The sequence below is a fragment of the Meleagris gallopavo genome, chromosome 2, assembly GCF_905368555.1.
Source record: "Meleagris gallopavo chromosome 2, MGAL_WU_HG_1.1, whole genome shotgun sequence".
Lineage (NCBI taxonomy): Eukaryota > Metazoa > Chordata > Aves > Galliformes > Phasianidae > Meleagris > Meleagris gallopavo.
This window is the reverse complement of record NC_139405.1, coordinates 53,461,877-53,478,296: the sequence shown is the minus strand read 5'-3', so window position 1 is coordinate 53,478,296 and position 16,420 is coordinate 53,461,877. Positions and strand designations below refer to the sequence as shown.

Here is a 16,420-nt window from a genome sequence, read left to right as displayed (position 1 = left end):
TTTTGTTGTTGTATTTTGTTCGTGCTTTGTTATGCTTTCTCCACAGAGTCTCAATGTTTGATTGAAAACACCACAGGGAATACTAGCTGGTTTTTACAAATCTTTTCCTCCATGGTGAAAACAAAGGAGCACCTCTCAATTAGCCTTTGGCTTTAAGGAGCCCCAGGTCAGATGCAGGTGGCCTTGGTAAAGAAGGAAAAACAGTAACTATTATGAATAAAAGCAAGAGTTTCACAGCAGCAGAGAAAACAGGATGTATTCCACAGGCTACAACTATTTGTGTCCTTAGACACAAAATAAGGGGGGAGGGAGGGAAAGAAGTTTCCTTATGTTCCAATATTTACAGCCAGACTTCTCAGTGAACCCCATTTTTGCGAGAGTTTACAGCAGAAAGCAGCTGAGGTGCCAAATACCTGAAATTACAAGCTTATCCAATGCATATTTCCCGGAGGTGTTGTAACAAAAATCAAGTTAAATGTACAATACAAAAAGTAGGAAAACAGAACTCCAATGGAAAAGTGTGATGTAATATTTAAATCCCCTAAGTTTAGGATGATCTGCTAGTCTTTTGAATTAGAATCTCCAATTTAAAGCTTTATTTCAAGAACTTACATATAACATCTTTCATATGGCAGAAATCCTTCCAAGATTTTTAAATACAGCTTTATCAGATGCCAGTTTGGCTTCCTTCACATGAATACTTTAAGTAGAGCTTATATACTTTCATTGAGAGGGAAAAAAAAAAAAAGAAAAAAGAAAAAAGGCATAGTAATAGTTTACCATCCATGTGTGTAAGTAACATTTTATGTAAGACATCCTGCAGTCTGACATATATACATTATATATATATATGTATATGTATATATACATAAAGCTATTTTTTTTCCCACAACGGATTTTATTTAGCACTTAAATCACAGATTTCATTTAAAAGGGTACTTAGTTTGGGGAAGGATAAGAAAATGCATCAATTAAAAGCAACTCAGGCTTCTGGGAGACTACTTCATTGAACCAGATGCTGTTGTGGATGATGAAAAAGGTGTTTCCTGTAATTCTCAATGGGGTTCTCTTGCTTGTCCCCAGCAAAATGAAGAACAGAACTATATGGTATCCTTTCTAACCTACTTAATAAAGCGCCTGGTGACAAGCAAAAAAAGAAGGTATTGTTTTAATGTAACCTAGATCCTAGACAGTTTCCAAAAACCTAGCCAAGAATCTTTGTCAGAATTTCAAAAAGGAAGCTGGTACTGAAATTCTTGGGCATGCATAAGGGTTGTTCAGGATTCCTCCTGCAAACACTGAATGCTTTCCGCTTTGGAAGAGATATTGCCAACAGCATCTGTAAGGTGAGACACTGGAAACGGCCTCCACTGTATCTACTGCTGGTAGTTTCCATCTTTCTGATATCATTAAGCGTATTCTTTTGTCCTCCAACAGAAACAGGAAGAACTTTTCCTGAGACTAAAGTTATCCCACAGGCCAACCTTCCAGAAAGGAAGAGTATACTAGCACTCCTGCTTATAATGCTTTGACAAGAGATAATTGGAACAAACTGAAACACAAGACATTCCACTTAAACATAAGAAAGAACTGTAACTGTGAGGGTAGTCAGACGCTGGCACAGGCTGCAGATTGGTTACGTACACCTCACCTAGAAGATCCTCACAACCCAACTGGGCACAGCTCTCATCACTGAGATCTGAGCCTACTGTGAGTAGTGGGTAAGACTTCCCACTTCTGGGGAAATATTCATATTTTATTTTTATAAGCCACTACCAATAACCTAAAATAGAAATACGTTATGTGTATAGCGTGGCAAAACTGGCGACAAAACCAATTAAGCACAAACATGCCAAACTGACAAGTTCAAATGAAGAAATGCTTTTTACCATTGTGATCTAACTCATTTTTCTACCAGTTGTAGTGCATAATGTATTTCAATTATCAAGTATTTGATGTGTTAACCTGTAGCATATTATATGGAAAGCTGAATTACGTATACTTCATCCTGCTGCCGAGAAGCTGTATCTATTTCCAGACTGTTTCACAGCTGGTTAGTAACCAGCAAGGTTACTAACAGTAACAAAATGGCTAGTAAGGAAAAAGTACTGTATTGTGTGTGTTAGAAAAAGGGAAGGGAGAGGAGAACATGCTCTCTTGGAGCAGGAGGGCCAGAACAACGTGTCTCAAAGCACACTCTCCCATCCCATACACCATGCTCTACAGAGGGGACACTGCAAACTGCAGAATTGGAGCCAGCCCCAGCAGTGAGAAAAAAGATAACGAGAGAAAGCAAGATAACGAGTACTGCAGATGGCTTTGGTCTTCATTTCCATCAAGCAAATGCAGTGTCTCTGTAACAGATTCAGAACAAACAGAGGCTTTTGTAATGTAACAAACTAAAGGAATACCAAGAGCTCCATGTGTTTGTGGTATTCGCCTAAGGCAGACAGTCAGTGGATTTCTAATTACCTGCTCTTCCTCTAGACTTCAAGAAGGCCCGTAACTATCACGAAATGTTGGTTTCTTCAACACAAATCTTTTCAAACCACACAAATGCCATCTTCTAGCTCGCTTTGTATGTGTTAAGACTAGACTTTCCCAATGCAATGAGCATTGTGTTCACAGCTAAATCCGTGTTGTGGCTGTACTACATAAGCTCTTTTTAACGTTTTAAGGAAATCTGCGATCATAAGGAGGCCAAGGCTATGGCTTCACCACCCCCCAGGATGAGCACAGCACCCATCCTCCTCACGTTGGGCCTTCCTGCTGAGCTAAGCCCTGTCTCACCACAGCCTGCCACCGGGACAAGGCAGGGCAAGAAACCTACCTCATCTCTTCAGATCCTACTTTCTCTGGCTGTGACGATGATTATCAATTATTACCCTGCACACTATGTATTACAATCATTATATAATCATAACTGGGACTACAATTTCAAAATCAGCTGCAATAATCTATTTACTTTAACCACCACTGACGCATGCCTCCCTGTGACAAGGTAAACCCTATACAATGCCAGGGGGGATTTTGGTGAGCACAGAGGCAGGGCCGCAGCAGCATACCTCACACCTCCAGGGCAAGAGAGTTTAGCAAGAGCTTTCTCATATTTAAAATGCAAAGTTCCCAGCAGATGTATGCTACATAGTATCTTTCCAATAGTACCAATCAAAATAGTATCAAATAGAGCACAACCATATAGTAGGACTCTCCAAAATAAATGCCTCCTATTTGTTTTCATGGAAACTACAATAGATACAAAGAGCACAATAACACTATTTGATAAAGCAAATTCTCAGTTACGAAACACTCTTTTTCAACATCATTAGCCATGTGTGTTTACCAGCGATGAACAAGAGCCTGCATGACATACTCATAAAAATCTGCACCAGTGAGATGACCCACTGCTGAAACACACCATTCACCACCTCACTGAGCTTCATCCACTGGATGGTCTCCATCAATGTTCAGCAGGTGTCAGTAAATGTCAGGGGGTGTCACTGTTCCTGCATGAAGGAATTTGTTGACACCCCTTTGCTTCATACACACTTCCATGCCAGATGCCATTCTGTCAGACTGCTCCTCTACTGCTATCTGTCACACAGCAACAACATGTAACAGAATTTTGTTGGGAAGTTCAGCCTCTACTGCCATACCACCACCATCCACGTCTGACGTTGTGGGCCAAAATAATAAAATAGGAGGCATTACTTTCAGAGCAGCACTTGGACTTCATTGTGTTATTGTTTGCACATACATTAACATAAAAGTCAATCTTACAGTCATTATTTCCAGAAATTCAGATTCTTTGATTTCTACTAAGTAATATTTTCAGTGTATGAAATGTATAATGTATATGAAGGAGAAGGGGAAAAAAATGAGAAAAAGATTATTTTATTTGCAAGAATAAAAGGAGGGTGGGAAAAGGCAGATCTTGCTGTGTAATCAATCAAGTTTGGCTTGCCTTATATTTCTTCTAAACTGAAAGTCAATTGCCACAGCTAATGAAATTCAATATTCTACTTACACTTCGTAAGAGCTTATTCCCATTTCCTGGTAGTTGGCCTCCTTTTTTCTTATTCAATGCTTTTAAAGCCTGTTAAAGGAGCACGTGGCTAACAACATTTTGAGATTTGATTTTTAACATTTAAAGATTCCATATTAGCCAAAACCAATCAGTTGGTTTTTCAAGCCATTTTCAAGTCATTCAAGCAGATCCAGTTACTTAGCTCCAACTATATATTGAATAGGAAGGAAAAGCCAACACCATTCACTTGGAAGCTCTTTCCTTCCATACAACAAGAACAAAAGGTGCCACTAGAGATAACCTACAGAGCACTTCTCTCAAGTCCTGCTGAGCATCCCTTACAAGAATTCCATCTGTTGCCAAAAGCCAAAGTAGAAAACAGAATACAAATGTCTTTTTGCCAGGAGAAAGGCTGGTCTTGCTTTCTTACGCAACTCAAAACTGCTGGGAAAACTTATCAATGTGACAACCAACCCAGAATAATATATGTAGCAAGCCAATGCATGACAATATTTATCCCAGTACATAGAAGTTGATGAGAGCTCTTCTGCAGCCAGCATTTTGATTAGGAAAGGAAAAAAAAAAAAAAAAAAAAAGGGAAGAATTAGAAGAAAGAAAGAATATACACGTATTACACATTATTACCATGTACAATACTCTGGAGAAGCCTCTTGTTTTCATTTTCAACTTGGCAATTTATCCAGAAAAAGAAATTTTAAACAATAAAAAAATAAGAAACACGTTGTCGCTATTATTCAATATGCTTGGAATCCCTACTTAATATTTTTTTCATTATAACTTACATTATTACTTATCGCTGGTAGAAAAATTAAGTGGCCAAAATTTACAACTACAGTGAGCAATCATAGTTCCAGTTTACTTCAAGAGGCATCTGTTACAGTCCTAATGTCTGAAATGTGGGAGCTAAGTCAATTTAAGAAATTACAATCTTAGATGAATCAGAATGTACTTAACTAAACTGAAGCCTGATTACAGTAAAAGGAATATCCAATCAGCTAACTTAACTGGTTGTCAAGATACTAAATTCCAGACTAAAGCAGGCCTGTTGCTCACACATAGGTTAGGGAAATTAAACATTCTGAAACATTAAAATGTCATTTAAGCTCAAAAAGCCTTACGCTGAGGTGAACGCCGAGGGATACAAAATGGCTCCACCAAACGTCGCCCCATTTGTCACCATATCCCAAACCTTCAATTCCTTCCTCTCAAACTCTGCCAGCTATCAGACATGCAGAACGTTGTATCTCGGGATGGAGAGATGCAGCTGGGGATCAGGCACAACGTGGGCAGCAAAGAGCAGGTGTTATCACAGGCTGCCCATGCTCAGAGTAGGCAGGATGGGCACTGGAGATGGAGGGGCAGCTCAGTGTGCTCATGGGGTGGGAAGCCTGGCCTACTACGAAAAGAAAAGGATGGAAAATGAAAAACAAAACAAAACAAAACAAACAAACAAAAAAAAAACACCAATCAGGCCTTAACCTAAAACAAAAGTGTGTAGACCAGTGACTTTATTAGGGAAATTATCCTGAGGAGCTATGGCAAAGTAATTACTCTATGCCGACTCTCTGCTGGCCTAACTACCCTGCTTTGAGATGGAGAGGTGATGCAAGCTAAACCACATTAAGCAGGACCTTAAATGCTCATATTCTAAGTACTCCTAATTCCCAAAGAGCAACAAAGTCTCATACATACCCCACTGATTAAAGGACAAGAGACCAATAAGTAAATAAATAAAGCCTAACATAAAGCACTGTAACTCAGAAATGACAAAGGAAAAAAAAACACCCATGACAGCCCAAAGGTAGAAGAAGCCCTGCCCTACTAAAACGCAGCACAATATAAATACAAACAACTTGCCAAGTCCTCCCACATTAATCTGTGCTTCACCCACAGGTACAAAGACATTTTTTCCAGTCTCTTAACTGGCATGTCACCCTGGCTCTCCGGCACTACCATCCAATCAGCAGGTTTCACATCAAGCCTAACGCCGAGAACAACATTTAATTACCATGTTTAATTGATCTCATTAACTCTTAGGGTGGACAGCTTTGATCTTCTCTTCTGATAACTAGTTTATGACTACAGAAGAAACTGGGACTTTGCATAATTGCCGAGCCCTCGATGTGCATTTTTACATTCCTCCTATTTCTCAATCTGCCTTCATGCTTGCACTGTGCTAATACCAGCTCTTCAGAGGCAGCCATTGAGGCAGTTTAGGAAAAACAGGAATTCAAAAGGCCAAGTAACACATGATAGCTTCATCATTGCCTATCACAAAAATACACGACAACCCGTCTGTCAGACCACAGAGGGCAACCTCATTTCAAAGTCGCACGAAAAAAGAGTTCTCCAGGAGCAAATGCAGGCTGATCATTACAGTAACTAGACCATTTCTCTGTATGCTTCAACTGCTCTCATTAGCTAAGGTACAGGGCAAGCTTCACAAAACTCTCAGCACTGACTGAGTTCCAACCAAAACACAGGCCTTTATTCTAGTATCACTGACTTGAACATGTAAGGGGAAGGGGGGGGGAAAGGATACAGAAGAAAGGAAAATTTTCTCTCCTTCACCCAGAAATATGGCAACAGCTGAGAGTTATTGCAGTGAACATGGCCTTAGACATGCCGGGTGCAGCATCCCATGGCTGATGGCAGCCAGCACAAAATGCTTCATATGGCATCATCTGTTCTTCATCCCCCTTGGAAACCTCACATGAATTCCACCAGTTAGAGGTCAGATCGAGTTCCAAGGCAGAGGTTTTGAGGAATTTCAGTAGCTTCCACTGTGTTCTTTTATGTTTGTTAATAGGTTAATCAAAAAAAAAAAAAAAAGCCTCTTCTGCAGGAACTTCATATTAGCAGCTTAGGAGAGAAGCCCACAAGACCAAGATTACTAACTCTCCCTGAACCAAACTGAGACTGTGCCAATGTTAATAAGAGAAACTTCTGAGGACATTTTATTGTATCCTAAAATATCTAGAAATGTTCATAATAGATTCCAATAAAAAACAACTAAACACAGGAACGTTTAATTCATTAACTACCTCTCCTAAACACTGCTTTCCTGAATGATCCAGCCAAACATAAGATCTACGGAAATAAACGTTCATAGGTGTTGTATAAAAGGTTCTGAGCCATGCACAAAGCCGCTCTAGATTTCAGCCAAGGAGCGTCAACTGTTTTCAAAACAGCAAGCCAAATCCTCATCAGACTGAATTCAACTGGAGCTTTGCCACTCTGCAGGACAGCGACTTGGCCCACTGTCCCCATGGGAAATCTGTCCCTAACAGGCTTTCTTCCTGCTTATTTCAAATGAAATCTCCTTTGGATCAGGTTGAATTTCCACAGATAATTAGTCTTGCACTAGCTAAATAAAGCAAGAGTTATATTGCCTCTGAGCAGCAATCTAAATAATTACAATGGGGTAAAAGAGAAGATTTCTTCCTTTCAAGAACTTAGCAATTCACTGTTCCTCATGGAATGAACTTCGTTGCTGAATCTTCCTATTGTGCAGGAACAGAGAGAATACCACAGCGCATGGTCATGTGAAAAATCTGAACAATATATTGTTAGAACAGAATTTTGTTGAAAAGGAGGCTCTTCTGCCAAAGCATCCTCAACAGCACACACTACGGGGTTTGCTTTTTTTTCCCCTCTATATTTCCTTTGTGTGTGTGTGTGTGTGTGTGGTTGTGTTTTCTCAAGGTCTCTTCTCACTATACCAAGATGATGGATGTCTTGTACCCACTCTCCTTATACCAAACACTACGGGAAGCCCAGCAAGTCAGCAGCCAGATCATGTCCTGCCTGCTGCAGATCCCATCCTAAATAGCGCTCACTTTTAAGGCAAGGGATGGAGGAGGGGTTTCCCTAGGAATAAGCTGAATAAAGCTTCCTGTTCAGCTAAAGCAGGAAATGTGCTCCAGGACTGCCTTACACACACAGAGTGGAAAATACTTACTAAACAAAATAGCAGGAGATGAAGCGTAAACTGGATTGTCCTTACATCATGCAGACAAATGGAAAGCCATCCTTCCCAACCTCCCTGCTCTCTTTCATTAATGTGTTAAACATGAAGAATGTGCGTACAGATATCTGTTTTTTCATGAACATCAAATGAGCAAGCTGTGCCTTTAAAACCAAACACTGAAAGATTTCAAACAACGGCGCTAATTAGCAGGCAGCATTTCCTCCCTCCCACAGGATCAGTTTCTTCTTATTAGAAGAGGAGGCAAAACTGACCAAACCCTGCCCTACTAACTGGCGGAGCTGAACCAGAAGCTGTCATTAGGTTAACCTCCGAGCATATCTCCCAAAACATCTCTCCAGAAAGACTAAAATAAATAGCACAGACAACAGAAGAACAGCCTTCCAGTCTGCCCAACCATTAGGACTCACAGAAAACAGCAGCAATATTATTTTTTGCATAATCTGATGATGGAGGACGAATAGTAATGGAAAAATGTCCTTCTTTGTTCATTATAAAAACAATGGCTGTTGAAGGCCTCACAACATTTCCCAAGAGCTGACCTTGTAATTCATGCCAGGCTTTTCTGCTGCCATCACACACCTTTTAACAAGCTCTGATCACTTCAAAGAGGCACTTGTCCTCACCCACCCTGACATTTAGGAATGGAAAGTAAGGAAAACAACATCACTTAATGTGAGGTCACAGATACAGACGCACAGTGCCTAGAAAACACAAAGCTGCTAGGCAAGCTCTATGATGCAAACCATGTTGCTGCGCTTGCGTGCTGGAAACATGTAACAAAGTACCAGGCACAACAACGATGTACACAAACTTAATGAAAACCTGATGAAAGAGTGTCAAAAATGTACTGAATCTAATTAATTCTGCAGGATGCATACAGCACTGAAATGTCATAAGCCACCTTGAGTCCTCAGTGCCTCCCACTGCCTTGAGTTACAAACCAGTCATCAGCCCCACAGGGACGCATCTCATATTTTGACTTTCCTTCTGATGGCACAACAGCCAGCTCATCATGCAAAGCTCAAATAAGTGTCAGGAAGTCATTTTATCAAATGGCCTTAAAAATATCCTCAAATCAAAGTAAGAGAGTCAAGCATCAGTCTCTAAGTCATGGACGATAAACAGAGATATCTCAGCCATCATGAATATAAAGGTTAGGACAGCCAAACCCAACCAGAGAGAGATGGACCTTCTCAATGTATCCCATTGGTGAACCCTGGAAAAAGCAATCATCACTGACATCACGTACAGTTGAAAGCTGCCTTCAGTATCCCAAAACACAGGTGAAACTGCTACCTACACACAGACAGTACACCAGTATAGAACACTTGGAAAATGGTCTCCCAGTTGATGGGCAATACAGAAACCCAGTTACTCTTGAGGCAATTTTCACCTCGTGAGGGCTACAAGTATGTAGCACCTACTGCAACAGAGGATATTTATCAACGTTGTTGTGAAATCATAAAATTCTTCTGCACATGGCAGAGTGAAGACTTCAATGCTTTCACTAAAGTATACCAAAGAGCAAGTAACAGAAGAGAAACAGCAGAGATCGTTCAAGACGTAGTTGACAACTACTGGTCTAATACCCAGTACCACCCATCGGATAGCAGCATTGAGGAGCATGTGGATCCTACACACATGTACTGTGCAGCCGGACACACAGGTAGCATGCATGAGTGTACGGAGTGACTCACTGAAGACAAAGGTTTGTTGTGCCTGCTCCCCGTGTCATGTGCACATCATGGTTCCATGGTGAACACTCACAGACCCATGCTACTGTAGGACACTGCATGGGAGCTCTGTTTTGAAACAGAATTATGATAACACGCGCAAAAAAACCCTCATATTGTTAAAGTATGCACTTTCCCAACCATCAGGAACACAAAGGCTGCCAGCCCACAGCTACTGCCTAAGGAATGATTGGGGTCCATATGTGAAGTTTGCTTGTCCTCTGGTCCTTGCCATAAAAAAATCATGCTGGGACCACCCCAGGAACTTCAGCTTTAAGAGGAAATTATTGCCTGGGCCCCACAAAGAGAACACAAACCATTTTTTCAAGTGGAAATTGCCCATGATCTAAAAAGCAGGTGTACGATCTCCTATCCCCTCATTTCAGTAAAAAGCCAGACTGGGATACTTAAATCATCTGACACAACATCGTGTTTCAGCTGCCTGTATGCCACAAAAGGTACAGTAGATAATATTTTTGTCTGCACAAGAAAACATTTATGAGCAAGAGCCTGTTAAATGTGAACGTAGTTTATTTTGTCTTATAATCCTTGGCCCTCTTATAGTCCCACTTCATGAAGTTTCTGTGTCTTCAAATACCTAAGTGTGAAAAAAAAAAATTAAAAACAACCCCTGTCATTGTTTCCAAACAAAGCCCACATAACTTAACTTTTCTCACCATTTTTGAGATATTTACCTTTAAAGCCAGCAACATGGTTACATTTGCAGACATCTTGTGACAGCTTCCATTACAAACGAGTTCACAATGCTCACTACAGCTGTTCATCCCACTCCATCTCTGTAGTCAGAATCACAAAATCATCGAGTATGTTGAGCTGGAAGGGACCCACAGGGATCACCACATCCAACCCCTGGCTCCACACAGCACTATCCAAAATCCAAACCCTATGTCTGACAGCCCTGTCCAAACGCTCCTTGAACTCCAGCACGTGGGGCCATGATCACTCTCCTGTTCCATGCCCACCACCCTCTGGTGAAGAGCCTTTCCCTGATATCCATATTGCCAGACTGCAATATGGATAAGCATGCAACAAGAGAACTGACAGGTCTTTATGTGCAACTCTATGTCAACATGGTTAGCCTATGGATCAATTCTTCGTGACTGATATGTGTACTTTATGAGAAGCTTGCATTTCACACAACTTTAACAAGGTTAGAAATATCTAATTTATTAAAGCCTTTGAGAAATAATGATTTCTTTGCAAAGTAAATGCTAGCAGCAACACAACTGCTAAGTAGCAACATTAAATTTGACAGCAGAGACACTCCCTAATGAAGAATTTAAACCAAATGGGGAAAGCCAAACAGGAACTGCACCCAGCTTGGGTGCAATGACCATCAAATTAAAAGCAACAACAGACTTAGCTCAAAGAACTGAGTTATAATAAAAACTATAAGTAGCAAATAAATGGCTTGTGCCAACTGATGACCAAGAGAGAATACAACAACCAAACATCTGACACATACAAAAATGTCAGGGTTTGCACGGTGCCTCATCTCACCCTTCCCTATGGATGGGTTGCACAGTGCTTAGCAATACGCTCCCTGTTTACAGCAGAGAAATAAAGCTGAATGTATTTATCTGGGCATTGATGTAATGCAGCACCCTCCTGCAGGTATTCCCAGTAGGAAACAACCTCCTCACTTTCTGTCTGAATGCACCATACCATGTCAAGATAACAACACTGCCAGAAGAAAATGTCCCTGTCTTGGTGAGGAAGAAAAGCACCTGAAGTTTATCAGACAGCTACAAAGCACCAAAAAGTCAAATTTTATCACAGAACTGTCACTTAAAGGTCACAAATCTTAGAAATAGCCTTCTGTTAAGAGCAATGGGAGCTTCCTCCTCTGGAAGCAAGAGGGAATCAGCTGAAGTGCAGCACAAGGAATAGCAGAAGGAATAACTCTGCAATGCAACAGGTGAGTTACAGGTCTACACTCTTTGAACTTTATCTGCAAAAGGAGTTCATGACCAAATTTGCTCACAAGCACGCCACGTGCAAAACAGGCTTCCAACCCTCATTTCAGTGGAGCCAGTTGGTCTCAGAGCACCAGTCTCACTGAGGCTGGGCTTACACCCCGGGCATCTACTGCAGTTGCTGGAACTCAGTTCTTAGGATTTATGACCGCTTCCAACACAGTGAGAATGCCATGCTGATGCTGAGAGCCATCTTGCACTTCTGCAGGGTCAAGGACACACACCGAAACCACAGGGAGCAGATATCATTTTCACATGATCCTTTCCCCAAAGCCAGACCAAACTGGGAAAATACACCGTTTTTCTATAACTCCGTGCAGTCACACAGCCCCTCGCTCCTAAGGGCCAGCGTCAGGTTCATACGGGAATCTAAGAAACACCTCCCCGGCCCGTCAGCCCCGGACCCGTGCTATGTAAGAAGCTGCACACGCAGACTTGGGATGTGCCTGCACGCAGCGGAGCCTTCTCACCAAGAGACGAGCTCGGGAGAACTACAGAAGTAGCTGGACACTGCACCCAGGTTTCCATTTACCGAGCTGTGCCCGCACACACCCAGCAGAGCTAAGCAGTGGCCGCGCTGTCAGGCGCCCGGCTGAGCCCGAACCCGGCGCACCCGCCCGCTCCCCACAGTCACTCACGGATCTTCACTTTGCGGTGGTCGAGGCGTGCGAGCAGAGCTTCGAGGGCTCCCAGGCGGCGCTGGAGCCTGGCGTTGCGGTGGCACAGCGTGTCCGCCTCGCTCAGGATCCCGCCGAAGATGTCTCCGGCGCAGCGGAACAGGTCGGAGAGCTGCATGAGCAGCGATACCAGCGCGTACGAGCTGACCTGTTCCAGCGCCCCGAACTGCGGCACCGCGCCGCGCCGCCGCCCGCCGCCCCCTTCGGCCGCTCCGGCGTGGTCCCCCGGCGCCGGGCCGCCCCGCTCCGCGCCGTCGCCTTCCTCCAACCTGCACAGCTTCAGAGGCTCCAGGGTCCGCAGGGGGAACGGCATCGCGGCCGGGGACGGCGGGCTGGAGGGGGAGAAGCTGGGCGTCCCCGGCGCGGAAAGTCTTCGCCCGCCAAGCGGCCGCGGCGACGAAAGTTCAGAAAGAGGAGGGAGAGGGAGAAGAGAGAGAGAGGGAGGGAGCACAACAACAACAAATGAATCAGAGCGGGCGGGCGCCGCGCTACGCGCGCCGGGACTGGGGCTCGGGGAGAGCCGCCGCCGCCCGCCGAGCGGAGGGGGGGCCCCGCGCGGCACCCATGTGTGGGAGCGGCACCGGAGGACGAGAGGGAGCGGAGCGGCCGTCGGCGCGGGGAGAGCCCGCTGCGCTGCCCTGCAGCCGGGAGACAGGAAAGAGCCCGGGTTTGTGTCCCCGGAGTGGAGAGGAGGAAGCGTGGGAGGGGGGCTGAGCGCTCTGGATGAGGCCACAAAGGAGGGAAAGCGGCCAGGGAGAAAGGGAGGAGAGGAAGAGAAGGAGGAGGGGAGAGAAAAGCCCGGAGCAGCCCCACCTGGGGAACCCCGCGCCGCTGCAGGCACTTTTGTGAGCGCACCGAACTCCCAACCCGGAAAGCGAGAGCTGGAGCGAGAGGAGGAGAGAGGGGGGAAAGCCTCCGCGAACCTGGGAAGAGAACAAGAGGCCGCCGCCTACCTGTGACTCCCCGAACTGGAGCCTCTTCCAGAGCCTCACCCTTCCCGGCCAACTCACGGCCGAGGTACGGGCCCGGCCCTGCCGTTGCCCCCGGCTCCAGAGGCTTCCCGGGGCGGCCGCCTCTTGCCCGGCGCGGGGGAACGGGGAAAGAGCTACGATCCTCCGCTTCCCTACCCGCTGGTGCTCGGGGGGAAATGGGCTGGAGAGCGGGGCTGCGGATGGTGGTTACTTGTAGTGTGGCTGACCCCAAGGTGGGAAAAGTAAAGTCTGAAGCGTGACGGTGAGCTCACAGCTCCCACTGCGTCGCCCCAGCATGTAACTGTGGTGTGAGTGGAAATGGGCTCAACCCTCCCGAGAGGCAAGCAAGTCTTCATCAGGACAGGTACTCCTCAGAGAACCAATTCAGCCAACGTGTAACTGCCGACAGCCACTATGTAACTGGGCCTGGAGGCTCCGTGCCCGCTGCGTGATAAAGAGAGGAGCACGGTCCCACACTTTTCGTGGAAAGGCCTCTGGGGAAAAGGGGCAGCAGGGACCCTGTCTGCCCTGCAGCAGCTCCATCCCCTCCACAGCTGATGAAAGAAACAGGAGGGGTCCTGGGAGAGGCCTGCTGTGCCCTCTCTGAGCGCCTTGGGGTGGCAAGACTGGGAACAAAACATTCTGAATCACAGTAGTTCTCACATGTGGCTTTAGCCTGGGCACGGAGGGAAGTCGGAAGGAAACCACACCACTCGTAGTTCTTCTGAAGCTCCTTGGTGCGCCTTGCAGGAGCTGGGGACAAGTCTGCAGACAGCAGGGCACAAAGCAAAGACTGAGTGGCACACACAGGAATTAAGAGCTGCAGGAAGTGCTTTTAGTGATGATGCTCGAGCAAAAATTGCAAGTCACTAATTCTTCTCATTTGTGAAGCAAAGAAAAAGTTTTCCATGAAAGCTATGTGCGTGTATATATATATATATACATACACACAAAAAAGCAACTCAACCTGGTGTTTTAAAGAACCAAGGCACCTTTCTTCAAACCTCAGCCCAAACAAGTAACCGATGGATGACTCCACAACCTAGGCTACAGTTGATTTCTGCTGCAGACAGGACAGCTGAGTGTATGAATGCCATGTGAACAGAAACCAGTGGGAAGAACGTGGTGCCAACAGGTCTCATGGGGCCTAATGAGGGCTGAACACAAAAGGAATCTCAGGTGTCAACACTGATTAACACCAGAGGGAAAGCAGCATTCTCTCCAATTAAATTATTCTGGTTTTATTTGGGAGCATCATGTCTCCATTAGCTCTGAGTTCTTTGGGACAATCAGTTGTCCAGTTGGCCCTCTTAGCAGGCTGTTTGATGGAGGAGCACAACTTCCTCATATCTGCTTTGTTTAAACTGTAAAGAATTGAGGGGAACTGAGTGCCACATGAGCTTACATAGAAAGCACAGCAGGAAGAAAACAAGCAAAGAGCTCAGCTCAGGTGGCAGCTGAAGGAAACCAACGGCAGGGTGCCTTCTCTACCAGTGCCAACAGTGCCTGTGTTTGCAGGCTGCAGAATGCACTGCTGCACCAGCCTGAGTGCTGCTAGCAGAAACAGTATCTGCTTAGGGCTGATAGCTGGACTAAGTTAAGAAATAAACCTGAATTGAAATGCATTCTTGAAAAATTCAAAGGCTGTATGTTTATTTCAGAACAATACTTTTCTTTCTTATTAATTTACTTGGTTTTGTTTTCCTGGCACTGCTAGAGAGAAAGCTTTTCTCCCAGCAGTATGGGGGATGCCCGTACCCTCCTACACTCTGTACTCCCCTTGCTGTGGCACAGGGGCTCCTTGGCTGGGGGCTCTGGGTCAGTGTGGCAAATGCCTGCAGTCAGCAGTGGGAGGAGGTGTGAGGAGGAGAGGAGCAGAGCCTGGGGAGCAGGAGGTGCAAAGGAGGAGGGCAGGGAGAAGGACAGCAGAAACCTGTAGCAGATTTTTCCTTTCAATGCCAATTTCATTTCTAATGCTGGAAATAACTGGAAAGTTAATTCCATCTGAATTACAGCTGACTTACTTCAAGATTTTAAGCCTTAAGTTCAATGTCCAAATTAAGCGTTTAATAAAGTTCATGTTCTGTTTCAAGAAGCAGAAGACAAGACTGGTGGAAGTTACTCATCCACCACGGTGGAACACCACCCTTCCCTCAGCTCACTTCTGCAATCCCTTTGGGCTCTCAGAAGCTGAGTGGTGGTGCAAGAGCCATGTGGCCAACCATCAAACATCAGGAAGACCTTCCTGAAACTGTAGAAACTGTAGCTATGTGGTATTTTAGATGCAGTCATATAGGGTCACTGGGCTCATTTGTTATAGCTCAGCCCACAGCTTCAAGCTACTTGCCTGCAGATGCCAGCAAAACCCGACCACGTCGATAAGCAGAAATAAACAGTGGTATAGCGTGGGAGGAGATGGGGTGCTTCTCAGTTGTTCCCAGAGCAGTGCTAATGAGTAGTGTAATTTAAAAAGCAAGCTCAATGTTGCAAGCACATAGTCGGCTTCTGTATTTTTGAGTTACTTTGGCTGTTGCACTATAGAATTTTAGTGAAGGCTTAAAATAGAGCCATTCTACAAGAGAAGGATGTTTTCTGACATTTTATTCTTTCCTGGTTAACCAAAAGTATGTGGATGTTCTCAGTCTTGTTGGGGCACTGGGCTCTTTCAATCACACACTTTATAACTGTCTTCAATTGAAAACCTTTTCCAAAGCAGCCTGTATGAGATATACATTAAATGAGAGTAAATCTGACTCATGACAACGTTGAGTGGTATCAGAATTGTAACCATTTTTCCGGTGATCTGTCTTTCATGACTGCATGTACTTTGTGTTATATATGAATACAAACAAATAAATTGACCACAAGAGAAACAGTGCCACTGTGTTAGACTGAAGATCATCTTTGGTAGATGATGCAGCAGGACTTCAAATCACTACCTTTTTTTCCAGCCTACAAGTGTCAGGAATGGGTATTTTTGCTTACTGGAACCCAAAAGAGCCC

At 44.5% G+C, this 16,420-nt stretch overlaps 1 protein-coding gene across 5 annotated transcripts in view; it reads right to left on the bottom strand.

Annotated features, from left to right (window-relative positions):
- NHSL1 (NHS like 1) overlaps window positions 1–13,369 on the bottom strand; it is a 162,150-nt gene extending 148,781 nt beyond the window's left edge. For 3 of the 5 annotated variants that reach the window (XM_085217185.1, XM_085217188.1, XM_085217189.1), the window contains exon 1: window positions 12,408–13,335. In XM_085217185.1, the coding sequence (XP_085073311.1) occupies window positions 12,408–12,759 (352 nt within the window). In that variant the 5' untranslated portion in view covers window positions 12,760–13,335. Of the gene's footprint in view, window positions 1–12,407 lie in introns of all 5 variants that reach the window. The other 2 variants (XM_085217187.1, XM_085217186.1) reach the window with 2 other exon arrangements.
- Window positions 13,370–16,420: the final 3,051 nt, after the last annotated feature.